The 25,735-nt window shown below is 47.3% G+C and overlaps 1 protein-coding gene across 6 annotated transcripts in view; it reads right to left on the bottom strand.

Annotated features, from left to right (window-relative positions):
• ANKDD1A (ankyrin repeat and death domain containing 1A) overlaps nucleotides 1-24,730 on the bottom strand; it is a 31,598-nt gene extending 6,868 nt beyond the window's left edge. For 3 of the 6 annotated variants that reach the window (XR_006284187.1, XM_027824728.2, XM_043523601.1), the window contains exons 1-10: nucleotides 15,007-15,207; nucleotides 13,083-13,181; nucleotides 12,410-12,508; nucleotides 10,185-10,289; nucleotides 8,484-8,582; nucleotides 7,396-7,494; nucleotides 4,740-4,838; nucleotides 4,043-4,141; nucleotides 2,635-2,733; nucleotides 1,765-1,863 (exon numbers count right to left, since the gene is read on the bottom strand). Coding sequence is in view for 5 of the 6 variants with exons in the window: in XM_027824728.2 (XP_027680529.2) it covers nucleotides 1,765-1,863; nucleotides 2,635-2,733; nucleotides 4,043-4,141; nucleotides 4,740-4,838; nucleotides 7,396-7,494; nucleotides 8,484-8,582; nucleotides 10,185-10,289; nucleotides 12,410-12,508; nucleotides 13,083-13,181; nucleotides 15,007-15,207 (1,098 nt within the window). In the remaining variant the exon portion in view is untranslated. Of the gene's footprint in view, nucleotides 1-1,764; nucleotides 1,864-2,634; nucleotides 2,734-4,042; nucleotides 4,142-4,739; nucleotides 4,839-7,395; nucleotides 7,495-8,483; nucleotides 8,583-10,184; nucleotides 10,290-12,409; nucleotides 12,509-13,082; nucleotides 13,182-15,006; nucleotides 15,208-24,530 lie in introns of those variants that run through there. The other 3 variants (XM_037910379.2, XM_037910380.2, XM_037910383.2) reach the window with 3 other exon arrangements.
• Between the last annotated feature and the right edge of the window lie 1,005 nt (nucleotides 24,731-25,735).

Below are 25,735 nucleotides of genomic sequence, written 5' to 3'. Positions count from 1 at the left end.
AGCGCTCACCTTCTCTTCCGCTCTGGGAGCCCAGTGGTAGCTTTGCTAATTGCCTTGTGCCCCGCCCAGATCCAGGTTCCCTATGCCTCTCTCCGACAGCAACCATGCCCTCTCTGCGTGCCCTCTCCCCCGCAGGCAGGAGCAACCACAACTTGTCCCGAAATGTCTCCGATCTCACCACTGAGAGAATAGGGGGCTTCAAAGCACTTTACAGACATTCACGGAGTAACGAACGCTTGCACCCGTGTCTCCGAGGGCACAATCCAGTACTATGTGTTAAGTCTGAGACAAACTATGGCCCTTTGTTCAACAGATTCATTGAGGTGTATGAATCGGAACTGATCTGTGTAATCCCACAAAGTTCTGCAATTCGTGTATGAACAGAAACCATCTCCTAGAAAACGACACAGGTCAGTTTGACTATTAATGTATGAACAGTATGTTGCATGAACTCTGTGTGTGCATAGATAGATAGATATGTATTCCAGTCCCATTCCTATCTATCTATCAGTTATCAGAAATAAATGCAGCATACCAGGAGAGGAATTCTGTGTTGAGGCTGGCTTTTTGGTAATGAAGAGTTCTCACTTTGTACCGAGGATAAAATGTCCTCAATATAGCAAGCACGTTTTCTCTGTGCAGTGTCTTCCTCCAGTTCAGTGGGTCTCAACCAGGGAGACGTGTATCCCTGGGGGTACGCAGAGGTCTTCCAGGCGGTACATCAACTCATCTAGATATTTACCTAGTTTTACAACAGGCTACTTAAAAAGCACTAGCGAAGTCAGTACAAACTAACATTTCATACAGACAATGACTTGTTTACACGGCTCTATGTACGATACACTGAAATGTAAGTACAATATTTATATTCCAATTGATTTATTTTATAATTATATGGTAAAAATGAGAACACCAGCAATGTTTCAGTCATGGTTTGCTGTGACACTTTTGTATTTTTATGTCTGGTTTTGTAAGCAAGTAGTTTTTAAGTTTGGAGGTTCCCAAGACAAATCAGACTCCTGAAAGGGGTACAGTAGTCTGGAAAGGTTGAGCACCACTGCTCTAGTTCCAAGAGCTGCCAGATGGTGGCAACAACAAACAGTTATTTCCGTTCTGTACCTAAGGCTAAGTCATTGGATTTGGTTTTTGTTTATAAAACCTGCTGTTGTTTAACTTTATAGCAAATTGTAGCTCTGATATTAACCTGTGGCTGAATGCTCTTGAGTTTTCTTCCTACACATGCAAATATGTCCAGCTACACTCTCAGAACAAAGAACAGAATTTGCCAGGTTGTCTTAAAATTCTTTTAGTTAATTGGAGTTCTGGGGTTTCTTTTTTCTCCCCAGCAAGCAGAGCACTGAATGCTGGGTATTTCAGATCTACACACACTGGATCTTTTATTTTTTTTACCCATTAAAATGTTTCTTTGCACTATAATCCCAATACCTTGTTATTTATGATTGTTACAGAAGAACATTGTTCAGTTAGTGTAAGTGAAGATATGTGGCAGGAGCAGGAGTCGGGTCTGAGAACTTTGCATAGCAAAGCGTGAACTACCCTGTACTTTTCTAAGACTCATTCACATCCCCTTGAGAAATTCAACACCCTCTGCTCCCTCCCCAAAAAGCATTATTTTAACTGTTTACGCCGTGAAAATGTTAGTATGTTAAGAACACTGTCACTTTTACTCATGGGCTGAGATCAAACAAAACATGGCTTTCCTCCCAATCCCCACGCATCTACCCCATCCCTAAGGATGTTTACCTTATCAATTAACTTCAAGTTAACTCCTGCTATGAGAATCATCTCAGCTATGTCTTGTCTCCCGTGTTCTGCAGCAATATGGAGTGGTGTCTGCTGCCTCTGTGTAAAAAGAAAGCAGAAGCAAGATGAAATACCTGGGAGGAAATGCTGGCCAGGAACGATGGGAAGAAACATGGCCATTTATAATAGTACTGGGAGACAAGGCTAAGTGTGTACAGAGGAGCATGTTCCATGCTCCCTCGTGCCCATTCAACCTCCATGTAATTCTCCCATCAACATTCTATGGCACGTAAGGCCACAGGTCAATATGAATACCCCTGTAGTGATTTTTTTGTTTTCATACTGAAGGACTTCTGGAAAATCCCAGGAAATTTAAAAGAAACCAAACAAAATAATGTGGCAATTTGATGCAGGCATGAAGCAAGCAAGCGTGCATTGAGATAACTGCAAGGGTAGAGTGAATAATAACTAAAATCAAATGCTGGGTGATAAAGATCTTTTTGTGTTACCAAATCCAACCTTACCCCCCATTTTCAGTCATTCTTAACTGTCTCAAAATATCCTTCTGTGCTGAAATTCTCTCTTTGTGTACAGCTCAGAGGTGAGGGGCTGAATGGGCAAACTTTGTGTCTCGATCACCCAAGGAACTCAACAGGAATCCCGTGCACAGAGAGCACTTGCAGGGCCAGGCCCTGCATTTGCTTGGAAAACGTGAACAATTCAGCTGTTTTCATGTTTCAGGAGCTGAACTTCCACGTTTTCCACATTTAAAAGTGTTGTTCTTTTCCCCACCCCTGCTCAGAACTGGCTGATTTAAAACCTCGGTGAATGTGGTTCACGTCTCAGAGATGGAAGGGTTCCGAGCCTTACTTCATCCGGGATGTCCAGGTTGCACTCTGCGTCGATGAGGAGTTTAACAATGGCTGGGAAGTTCTGCAGCACTGCAATGTGCATGGCTGATGCATGTTGCTGTGGGAAGAAGGTGCATTATTTGCATATGAGGGGGAAAAGACATTGGGGTCTCTAGCTCACACACAGCTTGGGGTCCTGGAGTCTGCTTGTAGGGGGGGAATGTAAGGATCCAAGGATGTAGGTCTGCATCCTGGGGCTGTGGGGGCCATGGCTTGCTGACGCTAACTTGTCAGCACCAACGGAGATGAGCAATGCACCATCTTGTTAAACCTGGAAAGCCAATCACCACAGGACGGTCTATCAGAGCCCCCAAGGCCTGCAACTGCCTGATTGGCTCATACCCGCTGTGAGCCACGTGGGCTGTCTGAGCAGCTGTGCAGACTTCCTGCTGCTGCCTCCACGTTGGCCCCTGCTCTTGCCTGCCTCCTGCAATTCTGATCCAGGCCTGCTCCTGACCAGCTCCTCGCTCCCGCCTTGCTCCTGCTCTGTGTCTGATCCATGCCACTCTCCAGTTCCTGCCCTTTCACCTTGCTCCTGACCACAGGCTACCAATCCTGGCTCTGCCCCCGTGTTCTGACTTCTGGCTCCACCCTTGGCTCTGGCATTTGGTATCCGACCCCAGCTCCGATCCTTATCTTTGATTACTGGTCCTGACTCTGGCTCAACCCCCTAGCTCTGGGACTTGGCAGTTGATTCTGGCTCTTACCCCCACTTCCATTCTCTGACCTGGATGCCTGCTCTGCCCACTAGGCCAGACAGCCTACATCCCGGTTCCTAACAGCAAGGGCATCTTGGCCGGAACACAATGGCTACTTCTGAAACTTAACTTCCATTCATGCAGCCTTTGGCTTAATGTATAAACTGCAGCCGGGATTGTTCCAGGTTCTGCAAGGGAATGATGTACGGCTAGGTTTAGCCGCCTTCCCGCTGAAGTCAGTGGGAACAAGCTTGCAGCTACTGTTGTCAACTAGCAACTCAACTCTGCTTTCTTGGAACCAGCTCTCTTGACAATGGCTGGTGATAGTCTACACACAGGTGCACGCAGACTCAGGGTGGCCTGAGGGAGCAGCAGTTTTCTACCCAATTCTGGCCCCGCGACATGAAGGGACCCTCCATATGGTAAGCACTCCATAACTGAGCTGCCCAGGGGCATTCTCAGGCAGGGCCCAGGATCAGAGGACATGTTCTCCCCGACACAGATCTTGCCTTGGCTGAATGGAGTGCTGTGATTAGCCACAATACGGGCTCGTAGCAATACATACTTTTGCAGTGTTGAATTGAGCCTCGTATTTTTTTGCCAAGAAAATAAAGCTGGAATTTGGCTCTATCTGTTCATCAATGCTTAAAGCCATTTAATGTGACTTACATGATTAACTGCATCTATGTAGATTCCTGCATCAACAAGGATCCTGGCCATGTCTTCATAGCCATGGAGTGCTGCATAATGAAGGCAGGTCATCGCTTTCTGAGAAAGACAGCAACACAGCTGATATTAGTTGGGACCTTTTATCAAGCCAAAGGACGTATTTCCAGCGGGGCCTCTGTTTGTTCTGCTTCCCAATGATCCCTGTTGTTTTAGAGGCCACCCCAAGAGTTCTCCCTGCATTCCTTCCACTGGGGAGCAAGGGAGGAAATCAGTGCACACAGTTAAGGATGCGACAATACTAGGATGATAGATTTCAACTGGCTAGCTCCACAACCAAAGCCATGGCCACTTTCACATGGGAATGCAACGATTTGGTTGAATGGCCTTGATTGCCCATGGCCTGTAGTGAAATCAGGAGTTTTGGAGGTACAAGGAATGCAGGACTGACCCATTTAGAGGGAATCTTCTCTAAGATACAAAATTCAGATGAGTTTCGCCTCGCCTTTTGGCAAATGGCTTTTCCACCTGCACTGATACTTTATTAACAGAAGTAGCATTCCGGAAGGTGAATGGAGATTAGCCCTGTGTGTGCATTGCTGACCTCGTGTGAAAGGCTGTGCCAGCCACACAGTTGCTACAGGTAGCACGAACGTGAAGTGCTCGGAGACAGAATCCTCTTCAGACCGTTCCTGCTCACCTGGGTTTGGGCATTAACGTCACAACCAGCTTCCAAGAGGAGTTTCACGCAGTCGTAGTGGCCTCCCTCCACAGCCAAGTGCAGAGCAGTCAGACCTTCCTGGAAACACAGCAGAACAAGCTTGACATGGGCATGCTAGCTTAGGCTGTTAGCCTCTAATAAAGCAAGTGTCACTCTCTGTTTCATAGGGAAGGACAAGCCACAGCTGTGGGGCGGGAGAAGCCACTCATTAACTTGGGCTTCTTTGGCAACTTGTCTTCCAAACCCCTGATGTGTTAAAATCATGGTTCTAAGGACCAGGGATTCATTCTCCCTCCAGACTACAGTTAGAAAAAGGAAGGAAATTAACACACACATGCTAACAATACAGTGACAGCCTCACTCCATACTGACTGCAGTGGCAGTTTTGCGTGTAGCATGGGACTCTGAATGTTCTGATCAGTCATATCTAATACACTGTTCTTTAATCCATCTGCCCCAGGGTCGGTAAGCAAAGTGATTTTACCCACACGTATTAGCTAGTGCAATTCTACCTAGGTACAAAAGAGTGAGTTTGAAAAGGACTCCATGCCTAACCCTGTAATTTACTAGCTTTGATTAAACAAGGTCACAATCTTAATGTGATCTAAAGATGTTTTTGTGCATCAACAAGAACACACTATAATAAAATAATTAAAACATATACTCCCAGGGAGTATCAAATCCCAGGGAGTATCAAATGTCACCTTACCAGAATCTTATTTACTCTGCAAAGAGAGCGTTAAATAGGGTATAAGGGGAACGCTGATAAACTTAACTAGTAGTGTGCCCTGCAATGGCTAAGGACTTTACTGAGCCAGTATTTGCTATCCAGGGTTTTAACTATGTTTAGGTCTTCTGATTTTAGGTTTTAACTGACAAAATATCCCCAATACTGATTTTTTTTGTTTGTTTTTGTTTGTCCAATAAACAGCAGAAATGCTTCCATGTATCTAAGGGCTTGTCTGCATGGAGCAGTAATGCAGACTATGGGAGCATGATTTCTGAAACACGTTAATGTGTTGCACGTTAATTGGTCCATGGAGACCCTGCTGGTGTGCACTAAAGGTTCCCTAACGTGCTTTAACGTAGTGCTGTTTGAACCAGTACTGTTGTTGCACTAAGGAACATTACAAAGAGATTACTCATTACACTATATATTACTGTATATACAAAGAGAAAACCCTGAATCTCCCCTGATTTTTGGACATTACATAAAAATCAAAAATTGCTAAGAAAATAAACACCCAAAATGAAATGCATAAACCTCAAAAAACCAGAAAGCCTTAACTATGTTCCCATCACAGACACTTTCGATGTTCGTCTGTAGAGAGAAAGATCTCAGATAGCAGGGTGATTTGTTCAGTGACTAAGTCAACATTGTTTCAGCAAGATTTATTTTAAAACAAAATTCATTAGCTGCTTAGGCATCCCGAATGTGCAGGGGTGAGAAGATAAACAAGCGTCACAATGAGGGATTTTGGTCTTGGCTGTTGGTCCAACAGGTATTTTGTCTTTCACCGATATTCTGTACACATGCCCAGCACTTTGGATCAGTGCATTTTAAATAAAACCAGATAGCTACATAAACTTGTTCGAGATACAGTCCCTGTAGTGAGGCGGTGTGGGTCTCCGCTGCCCCAGAGAGAGACGAGCCCCTCCAGACACCAGAGTGGGCAGAGCCCGGGAGTTCTGAGCTCACCCCCTAGAGGGTCAGGCGTGGCAGAAGAAATATAAATACCCAACCCCAGAGCTCACTGAGAGAGCAGCCACAGGGGAGACCAGACACCTCCAGCCTATCTCCTGGTTGGGACGCCCCAGCGACCTATGGCAGACACAAGGGCTGGCCGAGCCTGCCCCAGGCCAGCTACCTGGAGGAGTGGCCAAGCCTGCCCTGCACCAGCGATCCTGAGGAACCCATGGTGCTGGAACCCCCGAGGACACCACCCTGACCCAGGTCCCGCAAGAGGGGGACTCTGGAAGTAGCCCGGGGGCAGCCGACCCTAGTCTGGCTGCAGCACTGCCAGAACCCATGTCAGTGTGTTGCGGCCAGGATCCCCGCTGACAGAGCAGCCGGTCTTCTGCTGCTGCTAGGGCCCTGGGCTGGGACGCAGTGGAGTGGGAGGGCCTGCGTCCCCCCTGCCACCCCAACTCGCGGGTGGCCATCTCCCCCTCTCCCAGGCCTTTGGACCCAGGGCCTGGGCTCGCTGTGGATAAACTGTTCTTGCCCAGCTCCTGCCTGAGGGCCTGAGCACCTGACTTACCATTGCCCTGACCTAGGACCTTGCCTCCTTGGTTATATACTGTTCTTGCCCAGCCCCAGCCAGAGGGCCTGAGCACCTGACTCACGATTGCCCCGCCCTGACCTAGGACCTGGGCTGCCAACTAACTGTGTTGTTTCTGCCCTCACAGAGGCCGTGGAGGAAGACTCCTTTGGCCGGACTAATTCCCTGCTAGACCTCCTCCCGAACTTAATGAGGCAGTGGGGGTCCCCGCCGCCCCAGAGACAGACAAGCCCCGGTTAACCTCATTACAGTCCCCATCAGTCCTGGCCAGTAGGGTTGGTTAAATCAGCTGGCGTGGGAGATCACCTATAAGGATGAAAGGGAGGCTCTGGTCTGGTTTGTTTTGCACTCACCATGTTCTTTTCTTCTAGGCCCAATCCAATTTCCACAATCTTCTGCAGCACTGTGGGGTGTCCATTTTTAGCAGCCAAATGTAGGGCTGTGTTCTTTTCCTGCAAATAAACATTGTTTTGTGTGTAAATAAACTACATGATCAAGTACCCAGACAAAGCAACTCTCTGCAAACCAATATTTAGGGTGATTTCGTCTGACCGCAATTCCTGTAGTCATTCTCTTATCTACTAATCATCATTTAAGAAAAAAAACTATCAAATTCTGATGAAAATGCTTTAGTGCATCAAAGGGAGGTCTAGGAGTCTCTTAATATACATAGAACGTTACTTTGTAACAATAATATGCTTCTCCCAGATTCCCAAATTTATATCCTAGGTGATGTGAATTATTACTGTTATGGAACACGTATCAGTCCCCCATTGCAGTAGGATCTTGTTATCACTGTAGTGTCAGTAATGCCTCAGATTTCACACTACAGAGCGATGGTGCATTGGTCTCGTGGACCTTCTCTGAATGGGGCAAATGTCTTCTGTCTCCTTTATCTGTCTAGTTACTGAGACAGCTCCCATAACCATAATATAGGAGTGCCCCTAATGTTCAGCAAATCATAGGAGTATGTACATTCCTTGATCTAGGTGACTGAACAGATGATCCTTTCATCTGTCATTTCTCTCAGTCTGGGGCCAAGCATAGAAATCCCACTGTGTCCTTCTCCCCACTAGGGGCCTACCATCTACCTGCAGACAAGCCAATGGGACGGCTTTTTCTGGTAGAGTCAGGTTGCAACTTCATCGCAATGTACCTTAGAGTTATGACATCCAGAAAGCTCAGGGAAGCGTGTCACCCCTGTCCTTGCCCCACTACACCACTACGGTGGTGTACTTGGACTGCAAACAGCTGGGCGGAAATTTCCTTGGCACAGACACTGCAGACGACTGTGCGACTAGCTGATGAGCTTATGCTCACAACCCACCTGCGCTAGATTTCAGCCAGCCACCCAGCTCCGTATCCCATTAACAGTCCCTCGAGCCGTCTAGTCCCTGGTTACATTTCTCTGGCCCTGTCCAATGGCTTTTGCTTTCCATACCTTGTCTTTAACACTGTGACTACAACCTGACCCAATCAGGAACTCCACCACTTCTAACCTCCCATGCTCTGCAGCCAGATGAAACGCCGTCTTGTCCATCTTTAGGTAAAAGGAAAAAGAAAGAAAGAAAGAAGAAATGTGGAAAACTGGGAAAGCACAAACACCATGATTTTTGCTAAAGGCCCAAAAATAATGTCTCTGTGAATACTCATATCCTGGCAGGCTGGTTGTATTTCAACCCCCAGTTATTAGTGCTGTAACTTAAAGGTGATAATATAAATCACCAGTATCAAAACATTTTTTGTTTTAAATTTGGAGGCGATCCTATAGAAACAAGCTGATCTGACCCACGCCCGGGTATGAACATTTTGGTGTACTTTGGTTTCATCTGGCACAATAAAAGGGCAAGTTAATCTCACTATTTATTTCACAGGAAGAGGGGAAAGTAAAAGGCTTATCACAAGGAAACTACAGTTTAAAAAAGAGAAAAGGAAAATGATCTGCAGCATCAATTATCTGGTGAGTCATTTATTTTAATAAAGGTTTCGGCTAACGGTAATTTGCACATTCAGCCCACTTTTTCTGAGCAGCAAAGCGAATGGATCACTACAGGAACTGTGTGGTAAGGAAAGAAAGGGTTGCTATTGACATCAGTGAGGGTTCTGTGTGCAGGAGGGCAGGATGTGGTGCTGGAGTTCTGCCTTGTGAATGCAAGTGCTTTCTTTATTAACAGATTGAAAAAAAGGCCTGCACCTTGAACACATCGGCAGCAATCAATCAGTAAAAGACCTGTGGGAGATACAGTAATAAGAAAAGGAAACTATTACCAATGCCCCACTGCATCAGCTATGTTAGGGAAGCAGGCTTCAATTAATGGAACCTGGATTGAAACTCCAAGGGACTAGCATGGGAGAGAGGGTGTTAGCTGTAGAATTCTCTACTGACTGGAGCCAGAGTCAAATCACCGTTGAGGTGGGATTCAGGGCTTTGGAGCGGAGCCAGGAGCTGGAGCGTGGAGCAGCTCCAGAGCAGTGGAGCTGCGGGTTTTTGCCTGGAGCTGGAGCAGAGCCAGGGCACAGCTCCAAAGCCCTGGTGGGATATAAGATTCACCTCCTGCTGCAGGCCTTTGCTTGAGAACCAGAGGTTGGAGTGTGATACCTGTAATATTAATAATCCCCAGCTCCTACATAGCACTTTTCATCCATAGATCTCAAAGCGCTTCACAAATGAGGTCAGTATCATTATCCTCATTTTACAGATGAGGAAACTGAGGCTCAGAGAGGGAAGTGACTTGCCCAGGGTCACCCAACAAACCGGTGGCAGGTCTGGGAATTGAACCCTGATCTCCTCAGTAACGGTCAAGTGTCCTGTTTGCTAGGCCACACTGCTTCCCTTGCCCATGTTGTCTAGCACCTTACTCCATGAGTGGCGTCATTGACTTTAATAGGCATGCAGTATTGTTAGAGTGAGGTGTTATTTAACATCAGTAAAGGTATCAAGAATCTGGGTGTGAATGAGGAGTCAGCCCTGCTATGTTCTTAAAGCCACAACCCAGATTTGCCCTCTGTGTGCATCTGAGTGCAAAATCTGGCCCCGAGGACTTGATCCTGCTCCTGTTGAAGTCCACGGGAATGTTCCCATTAATGTCAATGGAGCAAGATCTGGCCCTATAAAACTGGAAGTGGTCCAGCATCTTGCTACCTTGTCTGTCTTATCCACATGCACGTCCTCCAGGTCCTCCATAATGAACTCCATCACCTTGATGTGCCCTCTCTGAGCTGCACAGTGCAGCAGGTTCCTGCCGTTCTGCAGAGGGAGGAAACCACACTTCTTTACTGAATCGCCAACTGAATTGCTTGATTTTTTTTAACAGCTTGTTCCTGTTAGAAAACCTGGGTGGCACCACCTAGCAGCTCGGTCAGCATGTGCTGCAGATGGCTGCTCACTGCTCCTATGAACCGACGTGCTCTGGCCCAACTGAGGTTAATTTTTAAACACATCTGCTTATTTATTAATACAGTAGGACCTCAGAGTTATGAACCCCAGAGTTACGAGCTGACTAGTCAACCGCACACCTCATTTGGAACCGGAGGTACACAATCAGGCAGCAGGAGAGACCAAAAAATAAAATAAAAGGCAAATACAGTACAGTGCTGTGTTAAACATAAACTACTAAAAAAGGGAAAGCACTGTGTTTCTTCTGCATAGTAAAGCTTCAAAGCTGTATTAAGTCACTGTTCCGTTGTAAACTTTTGAAAGAATGCCCATAATGTTTTGTTCAGCGTTACGAACATTTCAGAGTTACGAACAATCTCCATTCTCCAGGTGTTTGTAACTCTGAGGTTCAACTGTAATATTGTCCGTTTCTATAGCACCTTCCATCTTATGCTTTCGAAGTGCCATACAAATCTGAGCTGATAAAGCCGTATACAGCTTTGCAGCAAAAATTATTATAGCCATTTTACAGATGAACCTAGATGCGAAGAGATGAAGTAATTTACCCAGCCATACACTGAGTCAGAGTCAGGAACAGAACCTGGACAGCTACTCCCCCACTCCAACCATTATATCGTATCTCCTCTCTGAAATTAGTACAGAATACCAACAGCTGATGAGAGGGTCTAAAGCAGCTGATAATGGTAGTGAGTGTTGCAATGTTTCTTCCTAATGCCATGTAAACCTTTCCCTGCATTACACAGTCAGGGAGGTTTACAGCATGTGTTTATCATAGACCGGGCAAAAAATGTACAATCACAAAGAAGCTGTCCCATCACGATAATAAACTCACTGTCTATCTCTAGCTGTTTTGTACAGTTGCCATAAAAATGGCTCAAGTCTTCTGATTTCATTGTTAGTAAAAGGTTCGTGTTCTCTGTTGTGCAGGGTGGGTGTACTGGCTTGTGGACCTCTCTCATAAAAATACAAGTTCCCAACACACAGACATGCCGGTTTCAAAGGTTTCCAGCAGAGATTAGAACAGCTCCAAACTGGGAAGGCCACTTCAACTCATTTAGGTTGAATCCCCAAAATTCCCTGCAGCTTGGCTATAAAGTCCACTCTCCAGGCCAGATCCTCTTCAGAGAGGATGGAGTCGAATGTCAGATATCGCAGAGGGAACAGCAGCTACTGGAATCGCTGGCTGCTGCCCCTGCCATGTCACAGGAGGTAATAACCTTTAACCACCAACCTCTTACAGATGCTCCTGAGTGTCACACCCTCATCACGAGAGCAGCCAGACTGTGCAAACACCATAACCATGACATAATGTAACAAGAATTAATTTTATAACACTCCTCTGGGAAGTGACCTTCCTTCAGCAGGAATGTCATGTATACAGATGGCATGAGTCTGGGTGTGGGGGAATGTGAAGTCGCGGAACGACACCCAATCACTTCTCTCAAAAGCAGTGATACAGCACAGAATACGGACCTTCATATTCCCCTGGGTTTGCTACACATATTTGACTGCTGAGAGATCTGGAGGAGTTTATTGCCCATGGCAAGGAGGAAGGGCTATAGCTCGATTTAAGCCCATGGGTATATTCTTCTTATAATATTACAGAAATGAATGATAAGATCCGCACACCCCCAGACAGCCATGGAATCATGTAAGAGGAGGACTAATGGCATTAGAGCTATGAGACAGATGCTTCAGAAGACACTGGTACGGGTACAACTATCATGCTCTGTGCGGAAGCTCAAAAGCAACCCCTGCAACAGGGTCCTCAGTGTAGACAGCCCCGCAGTGCTTACAAAGGTCAGGTTTCCTAGTCATTTCCTGGTTCCTGCTTTCTCAGCACTCCCAGGTTTTCCCCACTGTAATTACACACAGAAGACTGGTTTGAAATTACCCCTCTCCTCTCTCTCTCCCTGTCACCTTCTGGCAATGAATAGCTGATATCAGGGTGCATGAGGAAGCTGCCTCACCTTGTTGACACAGCTGATCTTGGCACCGGCGTTCACGAGGATCTGAAGAACGCGCAGATGGCCAAACCAAGCAGAGAGGAGAAGTGCGTTCATTCCAAACTGTGCCAAAGGAAACAGAGCCATTTCCACCCTTCCTGCGCTAGCCCTTCCCTGCCCCGCCCGCTCCCCCCGACATTGCAGCGGGTCGTCATTCTTCAAAATGTCAAAGGAAATTTGAATGGAGATAAAAAATAAATAAATAAAATGTTTCAGTGTTTCCCCGTTTTCTGGCCCAGCTCCCTGTCTCATCACCAGGACCCCGGCTCTGGGTGCGAGCTGCATCAGTGACTGCTAAGCAGCCTTTTGTCGAGGCTAGCATCTCATACCCACTGGCAGAAAGTTGTTCCCATCTGCTGGCTTGGTTTGCTGGGCTCCATTCGCTACCGAGCGGATGAGTCCCACAAACCACCCATCCAGCTGGTCCCCCCTTGCAGCCTGGTTCACAGCCTCAGCAGAGAGGTGAAGGATTTCATTGACCCTGAATGACCTTCTCACCCCTAGTGTTTTGAGACAGTCAGAAGGAAGCTTGGCTGATGCGGATCCCTTGCCTTCTACCAGCACTACATTAAATTTAGGACAAATCCCCCACCCCCAACCCCTGCAGACAGGCTGCAAAGGAGAGTCACACTCATACACTGTCTTTGTCGTCCACCGGGACTTCGAGCTCCAGCAGCAGTCGCACGGCTTGCTCGTTCCCAGCTCCAGCGGCCCAGTGCAGGGCAGTCCTGTCTGTCTGGAAAGGAGGAAAGGGAAAGTGAAGGTGGATACAAGCACAGCGTGAAATCCCAGTGCAGCAGAGTCAATGGCAAAACTCCTATTGCCTCCGTGGGGCCAGGATGTCACCCACAGTGCGTATTCACGCACCACGCTGCAGCTTGCACCATAAGGTACTGCAATGAAACAGAGGACGAAGGGCAAGTGGACACCCTGGATTTTGCAGGTTCAGGGCCAGACCCCGGAATCTAAATGCAAGCAAAGCTCCCATTGCAATGCAAAGACTGTAGGATTGAGCCACTAGGGTCTTTGGGCCATATAGCTCTATATTGTGGGGAAACACACTTTCTTTTAAAAACCGGAGTGAGCTGGAAGCAAGTAGGACTGACGGTAAATGCATGAGATCTCTCCAAAGCGAAACAAAGTGAGGGACAATGTCAACCTATGGCCTTCAGGGATAATTTTCCAAAGCACTTCTGTAAATACTTGGGAGGGACCCATTTGTTCATGAAGCGCCCCATCCAGTGAGTAAGTACAATGGGTTCTCGTGCAAGGACCTGCTCTGGAATAGGGGCCTGGGCACATATTGCAAACACATTGTTCTTGGAAAAGCCAGCCCGTAAAAGGAGTGGTACCGTCCAAAGAACAAGCTGCTCAGATTCTGCGCTCAGGAGAGCTATGGCGGCACCTGGATAAAGGGATGGATGGAACAAATCTTCAAGTATGGCCCCAAGTCTGAATTTCTTGTGCACCCCAATTTCCCACGGCTCTGCTGATCAGTACAGGGGGAGTTCTGAGTGTGGGATCAATGCCTGTCTTTGTAGCTGCAACATACTCTGTGCGTCATCACCCAGGGAGACTGACATGGCCCTCACTATTAGTAAACATCCTGAGACTCGACGTCATTTTTAGTTATGTCCCCTCAAAATCACCCTAATCAACTCCTCTCATTCCGCAGTGTTTACAGCTTTCAAATCCTTTTAGGCCATGGGGTGTTTGCGCCATACATGCTGTGGAAGGGTGAACATGGGCCTGAGAGGCCAATTAACCAGGAGGATGGGCCAGGACTAATTAGAGATAAAGGCCAGCTGGGTGAGAGGGGAACTGTTTCCCCCGCCCATGAAAAACTGGGTGAGCCCCGTTGGCAGGGGGAAGACCAAGATGTGAAGTGAGGGGGAGTGGAGCGTTTCCTCTCTCTGGGAAGCAGCCCGAAGGAAGGCTGAGAGGAGCAGACAGGCTCCTCTCAGCGGGGGAGCCGGAAGCCTGACTGGGGCCAGGGGCCCTGAGGAGCTGTAGCCTGCCTGAACTCTTGAGTGAGGGGAGGAGTGTGCCAGCCCGAGAGCCCATGGCGTTGACCAAGGCACAGAAGCCTGTGGCTAGACAGGCGGCCAGCACAGAACAGCAGCAGCACATCTGTGACAAGATGGCTGTCAGCTAACCCCAGCTGGGCTAAAGATTTGGTTCTGTTTACATTCGTTGGAGGACTCTGTGGCAAAGTGCTGCGGCCAGAGAGCTAGGACGCTGCTATGGCTGCAATAGGCCAAAGGACAGTGGGGGGAAACTGAGGCAAAGATGCTGCAATGCCGCATCCAGCCAGGAGGGGTTGCATTGGGGCAGCAACTTTGATACAGGGTGCAACTCCCTGGATTTCAATGCGGTGAAGAATGTGCTCTACCATTGACTACTTGGCCCTGGGTCGATGCTTTTACGCTTTGCCCAGAGGAGCAACTAATGAGGAGAGTAACGTTTCTTTTATGTCTGGAGACACAGTTTGGATGCTAACGCTTTCTGCTGGCTGCAGCTCCGAGGGTCCCCTCTGTAGCTAGAAAGCAAAAGGCACCTACATTGTTTTTGGCTTTGACGTTAACCCTTGTCCTGATGAGCTCTTGCATCCTGGCTACGTCGTTCCGCTTTGCTGCATTGTGGAATTCTTTTTCTGAATGAAGCACTGAAGCACGAGAAAAGACAAGACAGGCAGTACGGTAAGTGGTGGTGCTGAGCAGAAGCAAGAAGTAATCGCCGTTCCTGTTGAATGTTTCCTGCATCTCACTCACTCATCATAAATGGGCTTTAGGAAGGATAATTCACTGGCTAGGCTTCTACCTCCTCTATTGCCTGCTAAAGTCCCAGCCCTCCAGACTTCAGTGTGTACAATGCTGCTCCCTGCATTCCCACATGTACAGGAGCATGACTGCGTCACCCTAGTCCTCTTGCAGCTCCACCGGCTTCTCATCCATTTCAGGAGCCAGACTGAAATTGCCTTCCTGGTTTCCAAACCTGCCTCCTGGATTTGCTCTTGCCTATCTTGTCTCTCTGTGGCCCTTTCGCTCCCGCTGTCATTCAGCACTGGCCTCCTCTGTCCCTCCACACAGTCTCCTCTCTGTAGGCGCAAGGGCCTTCTCCTCTGCAGTTCCTGCCATGAAGAACACGTCCCCTCCACCTCTCTGTCTTCTTGACTCTCCTGTTCTTTGCAAACCTCAGCTGCAAACACATCCTTTCTCTCTTTCCTACACATCCCTATCTTGCTCTCCCTCTGCTGTTATTTGTTCCGTCCCTCTGTAATTGTCTTACTACCTTCATTTTGCTGCTGAGGAAACTGAGGCACAGAAAGGTCATGTGATTTACCCAAGGTCACCTCAGCAGGTCAGCGGCGGAGAGGGAAATAAGCCTCCTCCCCTCTTCATCCCCAGTCCCATATATCCGCTATAACCCCACGCTTCCTTTTCTCTCTGTTACAGGAAGGTTGTCCGACACTTCCCATTAGAAGACCCTGTTTCTAACTGCTTAGAACTTTGCCAAACTTTTAAGTGTTTAAGCTGAAATATATTGGGGAAAGTTTCAGCAAGAACAGTACAGCTGCTCTGAGAATGAGATTGAGGGCAAAAATACAGTGTTTTGCCCATGTTCAAAAAATTCTTACAATCATTTGATTGAGAACATCTAGCGCCTGCATTCTTTGGAGCAGGGGTTTGGAATTTGGAAGGGGGTCACTTTGGTGTCAGGGATGTGCCTTTGAATGTAATGATGTAGTTAAAGATGGTATCATATGCACATGTAGGGGCTGAATTAAGGTTGCACGGGCAACCTTAATACTGGCGTATCCTAACCTCTGAGTGCTTGACTTTGCAACCTTGATGTTCTTTGAATGAGGTTTTCATATGTAATTAAAATAGGAAGAGCCTGGTTTTTATTTACACCTAGGGTCCTTTACACTGCTGTCAAGGGGTCTTAAAGTGAGTGTTAATTACAGCTATGCTCACTTTAAGGCCTCTTTATACGGCCAGAGCAAAGTAAAGGGGCCTTAGTGTTAATAAGAATCTGGCCCCTTGTCTTAATTAAGCAGTAACTGCTTTAGGGCGAACATGAGTCAGCAGCGTTGCATAGTATAGAGAGGTTCCTTAAGTATCTCCCAGCATGGGCAGGGACTAGTTTTTAAATACGTTAATAGACTATGGTTATTGTGAACATCACTTCTGCTAAGAATAACTGCACTAATCCTGCAGTGGTAGGAGCGAGTTAAATGGCTTTACTCTTCAGATGGGGCACTGGGTTAACACATCACACCAGTTCCCTGCTTTGTTGAATAAACCTTCCTGCTAACTAATGAGATCAAACCCCAGTTCTGGACTCTGCATCTTTCCAGCGTGTTTGACAGAGAGGCTCTACAGCTGGATTTGTAAGGAGGAAACATGTCTGGCTATTTTGCAGAGGGATTTTTTCCTGGATCACATGCTGTCTGTGCTGCTGCTCTTCCAGGGGAATTCCTCTGACAAGTTATTAATTCAGACACTAAACCTGTTTCAGCAGATCGTGGATCCATCTTGGCTGCTCTGCACTGCTCTACTTTTGCCCCTTAATATTAAAGTGAAAATCCTTAGTATAGAGTGATGGTCTCAACGGCCCACCCTTGCCATCCTTCTGCCATTCGGGATTAGATTTCTGGGGGCCGCTTTTTTCACTTCAGATGCAGATGTTGCCTCCTGAACTTCCTTGTCAGAGGCCAGATTATCCCCTCTGACATTGATGGACGAGGAATCCACCTCAAATCTATTGTACAGCAGCCTCCCCTCAAAACCCCCCTTCCATGAACTCTGCACTGTTCGAGTCCCGCTAGCTGGCTGAGCAGGAATGGGACGGAGCCATGAGTATCAGCTTCCACTCTGTACCTCCTCCCCCCTGGACAGTGATGTTAGACCAGATACCAGTGAAGAAGCCCCAGTGGATGTGGGGCTCAGGGTGTCTGGGCCTCCCAGTCCGCAAGGATCTCTTGATCTATGGGATTTCCCCATGGAACTCAGGATACACCAGGGGTTAGGAGAGTCATGCCCCTGCCCAATCCACAGCTGGCCAATCCATGCCCCCGCTGAACACACCAGGTCTAGAGGCTGTAGATTTTTCTACCTAACTTTGGCTCGTCAATGGATTTTTCTTTGGGGGAACATGTTCTGGGCTCAAGTTTTCACGTGTTCCATCTCCATTGTTCCAAATTGGTTTAACCTTGAATTTGGGACTAGATTTTCCACCACAATTAGTGTGATGTTACCATTTCCTTCCCTGTCTTTCCACCTACTTTCCCCTGACTTCTTACAATGGACAGCGGACTCAGGACATGTATGTCAGCAAGAAGAAAAAAGGAAGATGAAGGATGTGATAGGCCAGTATTTGCCCGTTCAAGAATCCACCCAAGGAAGTGTGACATTCTCTGATGCGTCTGTGCAGCACAAGGGCCATGTAACTAACCCAGTGTCCAGCTTAATTTTTGGGAAGATCTGTGTTGACCAACTGGTGAAAGGTTGGTTTTTCTGACATTTCTGTTAGTCAAATCAAGCATGGTCAGATTTTAACCCACTCGAGTCTTTATGTGGTTTGTGAATTATACCTCTTTGCTCCTACAATGTGCCTCATTCTGGCTTTCAAATACAAATGGGGATTTCTAGTTCTTGCTTTACCTATGACAGCAATGATCACCTTTCTAACTCTCTGAACAGCATTGTCCAAAGTATAATAGGATGTTAGACAATCCAGCATGGTCCCAACAGCTAGCCCTGAAGTGATAGTCAAGGGAGGATCCTAGACAATAGTTAGAATAAACATACAAGTGGGGGATCCCAGAAGCCCTTACTCAGGTAAATTATCCTTACTCTCCTGGGCGATCCTACTGACTGTCATGGGATTACCTCTGTACTAGGACTTCTCAGGCATGACCTGCTTTGAAGAATTGGGCATCACATTTGGAAAGAGAAAAATCTAATTTCTACCTTGCCCATAACTAACTCTCAAGTCCTACTCCTTAGTTGTTGGGAATGTCAGAGTTTCAGATGGACAATGTCATTTATGATTCGTTCTAGTCAATGTTTGTTCAGGCGTCACCTAGAAACTCATCCCTGGCTTTTAACACCAGCAAGTTTCTTTGTCTTGTCATTTACAGCACTATATCTGTGGATGGATGAGAGTTCTTGGACTCCTGCTTTTATGGCGTCCATTAAACAGTTGGCTATAGTGGTCTGTGAGATAACAGAAAAGTTACAAAAGGTTAGAGAACAGACAGGTAGTGATCAATGGCTCCAAGTCTAGTTGGCAGCCAGTATCAAGTGGAGTGCCCAAAGGGTTGGTCCTGGGACCGGTTTTGTTCAATATCTTCATAAATGATCTGGAGGATGGTATGGATTGCATCCTCAGCAAGTTTGCAGATGACACTAAACTGGGAGGAGAGGTAGATACGCTGGAGGGTAGGGATAGGATACAGAGGGACCTAGACAAATTGGAGGATTGGGCCAAAAGAAATCTGATGAGGTTCAACAAGGACAAGTGCAGAGTCCTGCACTTAGGACGGAAGAATCCCATGGACCGCTACAGACTAGGGACCGAATGGCTAGGCAGCAATTCTGCAGAAAAGGACCTAGGGGTTACAGTGGACGAGAAGCTGGGTATGAGTCAACAGTGTGCCCTTGTTGCCAAGAAGGCCAATGGCATTTTGGGATGTATAAGTAGGGGCATTGCCAGCAGATCGAGGGACGTGATCGTTCCCCTCTATTCAACGCTGGTGAGGCCTCATCTGGAGTACTGTGTCCAGTTTTGGGCCCCACACTACAAGAAGGATGTGGAAAAATTGGAAAGAGTCCAGCGGAGGGCAACAAAAATGATTAGGGGACTGGAACACATGAGTTATGAGGAAAGGCTGAGGGAACTGGGGATGTTTAATCTACGGAAGAGAAGAATGAGGGGGGATTTGATAGCTGCTTTCAACTACCTGAAAGGGGGTTCCAAAGAGGATGGCTCTAGACTGTTCTCAGTGGTAGCAGATGACAGGACAAGGAGTAATGGTCTCAAGTTGCAGTGGGGGAGGTTTAGGTTGGATATTGGGAAAAACTTTTTCACTAGGAGGGTGGTGAAACACTGGAATGCGTTACCTAGGGAGGTGGTGGAATCTCCTTCCTTAGAAGTTTTTAAGGTCAGGCTTGACAAAGCCCTGGCTGTGATGATTTAATAGGGGATCAGTCCTGCTTTGAGCAGGGGGTTGGACTAGATGACCTCCTGAGGTCCCTTCCAACCCTGATATTCTATGATTCTATTCTGTGATTCTATGTTGTCAAACACTACAGTTATGCAATATTTGTATTCGTCACCTACCATATGTCACCATTACGTGTGTAATAGAGTATGTAGCTTAATATAGCTGTACTGCCTTTCATAGAAAGCTATGATCCACCTTACAATGAATGCAATAAAACCAGGAGTCTGGGGAAATGTACATGCCATTATATAATGAAACCGAGAGCAACAAATCAGCAAGAGATCTCTAGCCAGTGTATCTGTATGTTATTAACGGGGTTACCTTCATCCTCTCAATCCCTTCCCATCTATTTATTAAAGCAATTTGTCTTACATTAGATTATAAACGCTTTGGGGGCAGGGGTGATGTCGTCTGTTACATTTGTACAGCACCTAACTAGTGGGGTCCTGATCCTGACTGGAGCTTTTGGGCATTATTGCAATACAAGAAACAAACAGTAAGCGGCCAGTTTCATTGTTACAAACTAATACTCCATGCCTGACAGCGTTTGAGGGTAAAGTTTGAGAGATTTCCAAAGTCACACATGAGCGAGACAGACAGTGCCCTACTGGCTAAACTGCTATAAACACATCAGAAATTGGTTCCAAATCAGCATATGAAGAACTTCAGCTTTCTGGTTTTGCTTATTTTGGGGCAGGACAAAACCCATGTTTTAGGAAGCAGCGTGATCTTCAGAGCTATGCTTTTGGGTGGGATGATGTAACCTGGGCGAATGATACCATGTGTGAGGAGCTTGCCCTCTCACCCCATCTTGCCTAACTGACCGTCAAGCCAAAGAGATGCACAGCAGGGCAGATGGCGGAATTGGATGGATGGTTTCGACCTGACAAATCTGCTGCATGGATGAGCGCTGGGGATTTTAAAGGCAGATGATAGTGGTAGATTTGTTGGGCCAGATCCTCAGTGGCTGTAAATGGATGTAGCTCCATTGACTTCACTGTGGTTTTACATCAGCTGAGGGTGCATGGTGTGTGTTTATATATGCACTCTCTCTATATCTATATCAGTGCCAATTAAGCATCAACTGTGTACTCTTTGCCGTACATTCTGATAATCCATATGCCAGGCTTCATGAGTGGCAGAGACATAACTTCAACTTTCCTTTTGCTCATTCCCCCTTTCCACGACCCTCTGCCCTCCATCTCCCAAAACACCTTGCCAAGATTTTCCATCAACAGAGCCACAATTAACACAAAGCTGAATGGGGAACAGTAGTATCCTAGAGGGGACGGCCCTGCTGCTCCCACCGAAGACAAGGGGAGTTTGGGCACTAGCTTCAATCGTCATATGTCAAGGTTCCTTCCCCACTCTGAACTCTAGGGTACAGATGTGGGGACCTGCATGAAAACCTCCTAAGCTAACTTTTACAAGCTTAGGTTAAAACTTCCCCAAGGTACAAACTATTTGTTTTGCCCTTGGACTTTCGTTGCCACCACCAAACGTCTAACCGGGTTTATTATTGGGAAAGAGTCATTTGGAAACGTCTTTCCCCCCAAAATCCTCACCAAAACCTTGCACCCCCCTTCCTGGGGAAGGTTTGATAAAAATCCTCACCAATTTGCATAGGTGATCACAGACACAAACCCTTGGATCTTAAGAACAATGAAAAAAACATTCAGTTTCTTACAAGAAGAATTTTAATAGAAGAAAAAGTAAAAAGAATCACCTCTGTAAAATCAGGATGGTAAATACCTTAAGGGTAATTAGATTCAAAACACAGAGAATCCCTGTAGGCAAAACCTTAAGTTACAAAAAGACACAAAGACAAGAATATCCATTCCCTCCAGCACAGCTTATTTTCTCGGCCATTTAAAGAAATCATAATCTAACGCATATCTAGCTAGATTACTTACTAAGTTCTAAGACTCCATTTCAGTTCTGTCCCCGGCAAAAGCATCACACAGACAGACAGAGGCCCTTTGTTTCTCCCCCCCTCCAGCTTTGAAAGTATCACTTGCAGAAAGCTTATTGGAAAAGAGATTTTGAAAAACAGCAAAGGAAATTTGTGGGCAAAAATGTATTAAAATAACGGTCTTTGTTTTATTTAAATCAGTGGAACACAAAGAAAATCAATTATTGTGGTTGCTTCAGCCTTGCAGTGTTACCATCACTCCATGCTGTGCTTAGAGGGATCATGAATTAGTATGTGATGAAAATAGGATGATGATTGGTATTAAATTTACCATCACAGAAGTGCATGATGCGTTACAGAAAATAAAAAACAGAAAAGATCCCTGTCCAGATTTTACAAAGCCTATGTATGAATGGAATTTTCTGAGGTTTCTTTAGTTCAAACCATCACCTGCTTTACTGGAGACCTAAGATCCAAAAGCTGACACTGACTATAAATAAAAATGAAAACTAACCAGTTTCATTTCAGTAGCCAAACTGAGAGAAATGCAAAAGTAAGAAAATCAAAGAAATTATGCAAAGTAAATTAGGTGCTTAAAATTCTGTTTCAATAGTCTAATATGTTAGTAATAGGAGTGAGGAAAATTTAAAACTATAGTCCACATCCCACTTGCCTTACCGTTTATGCACTGAGAATGATCGCAAAACCTATCCAGTTCCATATAAAAGATGTATGCAATCCCCACTTGCTACAATGGGGTGAATTAAGATTTGAGTTTCATTTCTTCCAAATTTCCTGTCTAATTGTCTCTGGCTTTCAGCCATACCCTGAGTGTTACTTTAATATTTGGAATGCCACAGTTATTTATAATGCATGGAGCACTCAGTGTCTACAGGGTGCTCTACAAAGCCCATAAGAATGGGCCCGTTTTTCTAACGTTTCCTGTAAAAATAAAATATTAAAAAAGTAACATCCCTGATTTCACCCAGTGGGCCCAATTGCCCTAAATCACCCCAGTGTACAGTCAGTCTAGAGCTAAACCCTTGACTCTAAAGGAAATAGTGCAGATTTATGCTGACATAACTGAGGGCAGAATTTGGTCCGGAAGTCTTGAAGAGCCATTCTGAAAGAGCATCAAAAATAGAAACTGCAGGGAAACTCCTGCTCTGTAAAAAACATCCTAAATCCCTAGGGACTTCAACATGCAAACCTGATTTACCTGGGACGCATTCAAATACTAGGATGATGGGCGCTATAGAAAACCCTCAATAATGGATTTACAAATAATGACAATTCACTTCCATTTTCTACAGTCTAATGACAAACAGGAACATAATAATAAAAATGGCATCACTCGCACAGCAATCCCTGGTCTTATTTTCATGTTCATTCACGTATGAATGAAACCCAAAGGGCAGGTTTCTTAAGTAATTTCCATAGTCTCAACTTTGGCAAAGTTCCCTTTCCCACCTAAAGACTAACAATAGTTTGTGTAGGAGTAAAAGAGTCCATCGTCTTCCAAATGGGTTTTATTTTAAGGTAGTTTTAAAAATATTTGCCTTTCCTGATAACGATGGGTTCTCTCCCCTCCGCCCCCATTTTTATTTGATTTCACCTCTATGTGTGTGTGTACGCGCGTGCATCAGTTGAGTGTGTCTTTGAGTGATCTTGCTGAGTGTGTGTGTGAATGAATGTGTGAGCTGGCTGAGTTAATCTCTGTGAATATGAGTGTGAGCTTGCTAAGTGTGCATGTGTGTGTCTCTGTGAGCTTGCTGAGTGTGTGAGCTTGCTAAGTATCTGTGTGTGAGTGAATATGATTGTGTGCTCTTGCTCAGTGTGTGTCTCTCTGTATCTGTGTGAGCTTGCTGAGTGTCTGGGTGTGAATGAATATGAGTGAACATGAGTGTGTGCTGTTGCTGAGTGTGTCTGTGACCTTGCTGAGTGTGATGGTGTGAGCTTGCTGAGTGCCGGTGTGAATTAATAAGAGTGTGAGTGTGTGCATCTCTGTATCTGTGGGGGCTTGCTGAGTGTGTGCTCTTGCTGAGTGTGTCGGCATGTATGTGTTTCTGTGAGCTTGCTGAGTGTCTGTGTGTGAATGAATGTGTGTGTGCTCTTGCTGAGTGTGTATCTCTATCTGTGTGCTCTTGCTGAGTGTGTCTGTGTTGAACATGAGTGTGTGCTCTTGCTGAGTGTGTGTCTTTGTGTGAACGTGAGTGTGAGCTCGCTGAGTGCATGTCTCTCTGTGTGCGCCTGCTGAGCGTGTCTGTGTGTGCTCTGGCTGAGCATGTCTGTGTGTGAACGTGAGTGTGAGCTTGCTGAGTGTGTCTCTCTGTGTGCGCCTGCTGAGCGTGCCTGTGTGTGAACGTGAGTGTGAGCTCGCTGAGTGTGTCTCTCTGTGTGCGCCTGCTGAGCGTGTCTGTGTGTGCTCTGGCTGAGCGTGTCTGTGTGTGAACGTGAGTGTGAGCTCGCTGAGTGTGTCTCTCTGTGTGCGCCTGCTGAGCGTGTCTGTGTGTGCTCTGGCTGAGCGTGTCTGTGTGTGAACGTGAGTGTGAGCTCGCTGAGTGCATGTCTCTCTGTGTGCGCCTGCTGAGCGTGCCTGTGTGTGAACGTGAGTGTGAGCTCGCTGAGTGTGTCTCTCTGTGTGCACCTGCTGAGCGTGTCTGTGTGCGCTCTGGCTGAGCGTGCCTGTGTGTGAACGTGAGTGTGAGCTCGCTGAGTGTGTCTCTCTGTGTGCGCCTGCTGAGCGTGTCTGTGTGCGCTCTGGCTGAGCGTGTCTGTGTGTGAACGTGAGTGTGAGCTCGCTGAGTGTGCAGGTGCGTGTCTGCACCTACGCTCCACTGAGCCATGCCCCGTTTCCCATCCCCACCACCCCCGCCCCGAGCCCACCCGCCGGCTCCAGCCCCGCAGCCCGGCCCGCTCGCCGCCCGGCGGGTCCCACTCACAGGTCTCCTCCTCGGACCCCAGCCCGTCCTCCATGCTGCAGCCGCCGGAGCGCCCGGGCTGCGCTCCCCGGTCAGCGCCCCGGCATCGCGCGGGTCCCGCCGGCGCCCCGAGGGGATCCGAGCCCCGGCGAGCCCTCAAGCCCCCGGCATGAGGCGGGTCCGCCGCGCCGCCCGCCGCTGCGCCGAGCCCGGCAGCCGCCAGCCGCTTTGTTGCTAAGACGGTGTCAAATGACACTCTCCAGCCGTGCCCCCCTCCCCGCCCCCGGGCTGAGGGCTCCTCCCCGGCCAGACCCGGGGGAGACGCCCCAAAATCCGCCCCCGCGCCGCGCTCCGGAGCCGAGCCCCCCCCACGCGGCTGGCTCAGCGATGCCGGGCTGCAGCGGAGGGTGGCTGGGAAGTGGCCCCATCCCGGGTCACTCTCCTCCTCCCTCCAGGAGCCAAAGCAGTCAGGAGCCCCAGGCAGGCGGCCTAGAATGAATGGGACGCTCCAGGAGAGCTTGGCCCTGTCCCACAAGGCCTGTGCCCAGACCCGCCAAGCCGGCAGCTGGGCTGCCCGCCTGGAAAGATTGGACCTTTACTGGTAAATGTTGGTCTCTAAGGTGCCACAAGTACTCCTTTTCTTTTTGGTAAATGTTGGGAACCGTTGATTTCCCCGTACCGAAAACGGGAGGGGAAATATTGCCATCCATAATAATTACAACGTACAGAATAATGCTGGGTCCCGATAGGGCGACCAGATGTCCCGATTTTATAGGGACAGTGCCGATTTTGGGGTCTTTTTCTTATATAGACTCCTATTACCCCCCACCCCGGTCCCGATTTTTCACACTTGCTGTCTGGTCACCCTATGTCCGGAACTTATTGGCATTTGATTTAAGGGCATGTACTGTGGGCTGGTCTACACGACCAGCGTAAAAAGTTACGTTGCTCAGGGGTGTGAAAAAACCACCCCCCCGCAGCGACATAAGTTACACCGCCTTAAAGTGGTGTCCACACAGCGATAGGCCCGTGGGAGACGCTCTCCCGCTGACGTCATTTCTGCCTCTCGTTGAGGTGGAGTCGTTACTGAGACGGGAGAGCGCTCTCCCATGTACATGATGCGTCTTCACCAGGCGGCAGGGGTGAAAGTAACTTAAAGGACTTACCGGTACTCCGGAGTCCTGAGTGAGGGGGCATGCCCTCAACCGGAAGAGGAGGGGCCTTTA

The sequence above is a fragment of the Chelonia mydas genome, chromosome 10, assembly GCF_015237465.2.
Source record: "Chelonia mydas isolate rCheMyd1 chromosome 10, rCheMyd1.pri.v2, whole genome shotgun sequence".
Taxonomy (NCBI): domain Eukaryota; kingdom Metazoa; phylum Chordata; order Testudines; family Cheloniidae; genus Chelonia; species Chelonia mydas.
The sequence above is the reverse complement of the archived record's forward strand: the minus strand, read 5'-3'. Positions and strand labels throughout refer to the sequence as shown.